Below are 4,323 nucleotides of genomic sequence, written 5' to 3'. Positions count from 1 at the left end.
CTGCTTGTTTTGTTTACAAAGAAATCATCTACTGGAAAACTGTGTGCAGTTTAAAGCTAAAATGCATAGGGACAAGTTGACTTTCATTAAACAAAAGGGGATTTGTTTCGGTTGTCTGAAAGTTGGTCACACAAGCAAAGACTGCAGGAGTCGTTTGGATTGCAATGTGTGTCACCAAAAGCATCCAGGGGTTCTTCACATACAACAAAAGGAGCCAGGAGCCTCTTCAGAACAAAGCCAACAGACAACAAGTTCTCATGTCAACTTCTCAACTGCAACCACCCAGACATGTGGGCATATTGGGGCCGGTCATGATGATAATGCTGTTTTTTCTATTGTTGCAGTTAAAGTTAAAAGTCAAAAGAGCAACAAAGTTGTGCAAACTTATGCATTTCTTGATCCAGGAAGTTCAGGTACGTTCTGTACAGAAACTCTGGCAAAAAGTCTGAACTTAAAGGGCAAAAGAACAAATATTATGCTGAGAACAATGAGTCAAAATAAGATTGTTAATGTACAAATTTTGTCTGGTTTAGAAATCTCTGAATTGGAAACAAATGATTTCATAGAGCTACCAGATGTTTTGACTCAAAGTACCATGCCAGTTTCTACATTGAATATTCCCCAGCAAAAGGACATTGATCAGTGGCCTCATCTTAAACCTGTTAAGCTTCATAGCATCAATGCAGATGTGGAACTACTGATAGGAACTGATGCTTCAAATGTTTTAGAGCCCTGGGAGGTGATCAACAGTGTAGATGGTGGGCCTTATGCTGTAAAAACTAAAGTTGGCTGGGTCATAAATGGTCCCCTGCACACTAGAAGCCACAGCAAAAATAGAAATGTTTGCACTGCTGTGACAGCCAACAGGATCTCTGTTGAGCATCTTGAAGAAATGCTGATCAAACAGTACAATGATGATTTTAACGAAAGATCATCAGAGGAGAAAACTGAAATGTCTAGAGAGGATTTGCATTTCATGAACATTGTCAATAACTCTACAAAACTTATTAAAGGTCATTATAATATTGACTTACCTTTCAGGAGTGAAAGCCCCTGCTTTCCAAATAACATCTGTGTTGCAGAGCAGCGCCTCCAGAGCCTCAGAAGGAGATTTGAAAAGGATGCTGAGTACAAGGAGGAATACACTGCATGTGTAAACAACATGCTGCAGCAAGGACATGCTGAGGCTGTACCAGCAGAGGACCTACAGAAAGGTAATGGACAACTGTGGTACATTCCTCATCATGGAGTGCATCATCCCACAAAAGGAAAGTTGAGAGTTGTATTTGATTGTGGATCAACCTATAAAGGAGCATCACTGAACAGTCAGCTTTTACAGGGACCTGACCTCACAAACTCTCTGGTTGGAGTTCTCATTAGATTTAGAAAAGAGCCTGTTGCACTAATGGCTGACATTAATGCCATGTTTCACCAAGTTTATGTCTCTGAAAAACATGTCAACTTCCTCCGTTTCCTGTGGTGGCATCATGGTAACACATCAAAACCTGCACAGGAGTTCAGGATGTTGGTTCATTTGTTTGGAGCAGTGTCTTCACCCAGCTGTGCAAATTATGCTCTGCAAAGAACTGCTGATGATAACGCACAACAGTTTCCAGCTGAAGTGGTTGATACTATCAAAAATAACTTTTATGTGGATGACTGTTTAAAATCTGTTCCCACAGAAGAAGATGCAATTCACATGGTGAAGAGGCTGACGGACCTCTGCTCTAAGGGAGGATTTGTGCTCTCAAAATGGGTAAGCAACAGTCGCACAGTGCTCATGTCCATTCCAGAGGAAAGGAGAGCAAAAGAAATTAAGAATCTGGATTTGGACACAGATGAACTTCCGGTCGAGAGAGTACTGGGTTTACAGTGGAGCATCGAAACAGATGAGTTCAAGTTCAGAACCTCTGTGCAGGACCGCCCACAGACCAGAAGGGGCATTTTGTCTGTGGTTAGTTCACTATATGATCCCTTGGGAATCCTAGCTCCCTTCAGTATGCCAGCTAAACTGCTGCTACAAGAACTTTGTCGACAAAACTTGAAGTGGGATGAAGTTATTCCCCATTCTCTTTGTAGGAAGTGGCTCGACTGGCTGGAGGACCTCCAGCTGATCTCCAGTTTTAAGGTGGATCGTTGCATCAAACCAAGCTGCATCAGGAAACCAGACAAAGGACAACTTCATCATTTCTCTGACGCAAGTCAAGACGGCTATGGAACAGTGTCATATTTAAAACTGGAAAAGAATAACATCTCACATGTTGCTTTCATTCTAGGAAAAGCAAGAGTTGCTCCTATGAAGCAAACAACAATTCCCAGGTTGGAACTGACCGCTGCTGTTCTTGCTGTCCGAGTCAATAAACTGCTGCAAAAGGAGCTGCAAATACAATTGGAAAAACCTGTTTTCTGGACTGATAGTACAACAGTACTAAAATATATCTTCAGTGAAACCAGAAGATTTCACACCTTTGTTGCAAACAGGATCTCTGTCATCCGAGAAGCAACAGATGTGAATCAGTGGAGATATGTTTCCTCCAAGGAAAATCCTGCAGATGATGCATCCAGAGGCATGAGAGCTGAGGAGTTCATTAAATGCAGGAGATGGATAAATGGGCCTGAATTTCTCCACAGATCAGAAGAGGAATGGCCTAAACTGGATGTGGATCACCATGCAATTCCTGCAGATGACCCAGAGGTCAAAAGGGACCTAGCCGTGAGTGTTCTTGTAAAGGAGTCACAAAATCCTACAAGCTATCTGATTCATTATTTTTCATCTTGGACAAAGCTTAAAACCTCTGTTGCCTGGTTTTTAAAGCTGAAAAACATTCTGATGCTGTTGCAACAGAAAAGGAAGGAGTTTGCTGCTGCAGACCTAAATAAAAATGAACCAGAAAAGCAAAACAAAGCCCTAGACAAGCAGATAGACAGATTCAAGACCACTCTGAAGAAAGAAAATCTGACTCCTGAAGACTTGGCCAAGGCAGAACTAGCCATTATTCAGTTTGCACAACAACAGAAATTTACAACTGAACTGGCTTTAATCACCAGTGGCCTTAAAGCAGTCTCTAAGAGAAGTTCTTTATACAAACTCGACCCAGTATTGGATGCTGGAGTCCTCAGAGTGGGTGGCAGGTTGAATAAATCAGCCATGCCTGTCGAAACAAAGCATCCTGCAATTTTGACAAAGGATATGCATGTGTCTACACTGATTTTACGCCATATTCATCAACAGTTGGGACATGCAGGAAGAGCTCATATGCTGTCAAGATTAAGACAAAAATACTGGATAATAAATGCTAATTCAGCTGCCAGAAAAATCATTTCTCACTGTGTTGTTTGCAGGTGTAACAGAGGAAAGTTTATTGAACAAAAGATGGCAGATCTGCCAGAAGAAAGAGTCCTGCCAGCCACCGCTCCTTTTACAAATGTTGGAGTGGATTACTTTGGTCCTGTAAGTGTTAAAAGAGGACGAAGCCTCCTGAAAAGGTATGGAGTTCTGTTCACTTGTTTCACCAGCCGTGCAGTGCATCTGGAAATGGCCTACACCCTCGATACAGATTCCTGTATAAATGCAGTCCGCAGGTTCATCTGTAGAAGAGGCCCAGTTTCCACCATCAGATCTGACAATGCCACAAATTTTGTTGGTGCAAATCGAGAGCTGAAAGAGAGTTTAGCTGAACTGAATCATGCTAAAATTCAAAATGCTTTTGTGCAGGATGGAATTAAATGGAACTTTAACATCCCAGCAGCATCTCACCAAGGTGGAGTTTGGGAGCGTCTGATTCGTTCCATAAGAAGTATTTTGGTTTCAGTTCTTAAAGAGCAAGTTTTGGATGATGAAGGGCTTCAAACAATTTTTTGTGAAGTTGAAGCCATATTAAACGACAGACCCATCACTAAAGTTTCCGATGACTCAAATGATCTTGAGGCACTAACATCCAACCATTTGTTGTTGTTAAAAACCAAACCAGTTTTGCCACCAGGATTGTTCAATCAAAAGGATCTTTTTGTCAGGAAAAGGTGGAAACAGGTGCAATACATGGCAGAGCTGTTCTGGAAAAGATGGCTTTCTGAGTACTTACCTCTGATGCAGGAAAGACAAAAATGGACAAGAACTAAACGATGTCTCACTCCTGGAGATGTTGTCTTAATTGCAGACTCTACAGCTCCAAGAGGAACATGGATGATGGCCAAGGTCTTGAGCGTAAACCAGGATGCAAAAGGCTTGGTCCGCTCTGTGCGATTACAAACAAAGACCAGTGTTCTCGAAAGACCCGTGACCAAACTTGTTTTGCTACTGGAAGCATCAACCTGAAGAATTAA

At 41.8% G+C, this 4,323-nt stretch overlaps 1 protein-coding gene across 1 annotated transcript; it reads left to right on the top strand.

Annotated features, from left to right (window-relative positions):
* The first annotated feature begins 892 nt into the window (after positions 1-892).
* LOC119796000 lies at positions 893-4,323 on the top strand. Its single transcript, XM_038304294.1, has 3 exons — positions 893-2,223; positions 3,343-3,486; positions 4,158-4,323. Exons 1-3 carry the CDS (start codon positions 893-895, stop codon positions 4,321-4,323), a joined length of 1,641 nt encoding a protein of 546 aa, XP_038160222.1.

Source organism: Cyprinodon tularosa, unplaced genomic scaffold (genome assembly GCF_016077235.1).
Source record: "Cyprinodon tularosa strain WSP-4 unplaced genomic scaffold, ASM1607723v1 ctg53, whole genome shotgun sequence".
Taxonomy (NCBI): domain Eukaryota; kingdom Metazoa; phylum Chordata; class Actinopteri; order Cyprinodontiformes; family Cyprinodontidae; genus Cyprinodon; species Cyprinodon tularosa.
Note: the sequence above shows the minus strand (reverse complement) of the source record. Positions and strands in the feature narration are given on the sequence as shown.

Coding starts and splice junctions, on each gene's coding strand:
- LOC119796000 (XM_038304294.1), top strand. CDS start 893: ATGCTGATCAAACAGTACAATGATGATTTTAACGAAAGATCATCAGAG. Junction 2,224..3,342: donor CAAGACGGCTATGGAACAGT/GTCATATTTAAA, acceptor TGTTGTTTGCAG/GTGTAACAGAGGAAAGTTTA. Junction 3,487..4,157: donor GGACGAAGCCTCCTGAAAAG/GTATGGAGTTCT, acceptor TCTTAATTGCAG/ACTCTACAGCTCCAAGAGGA.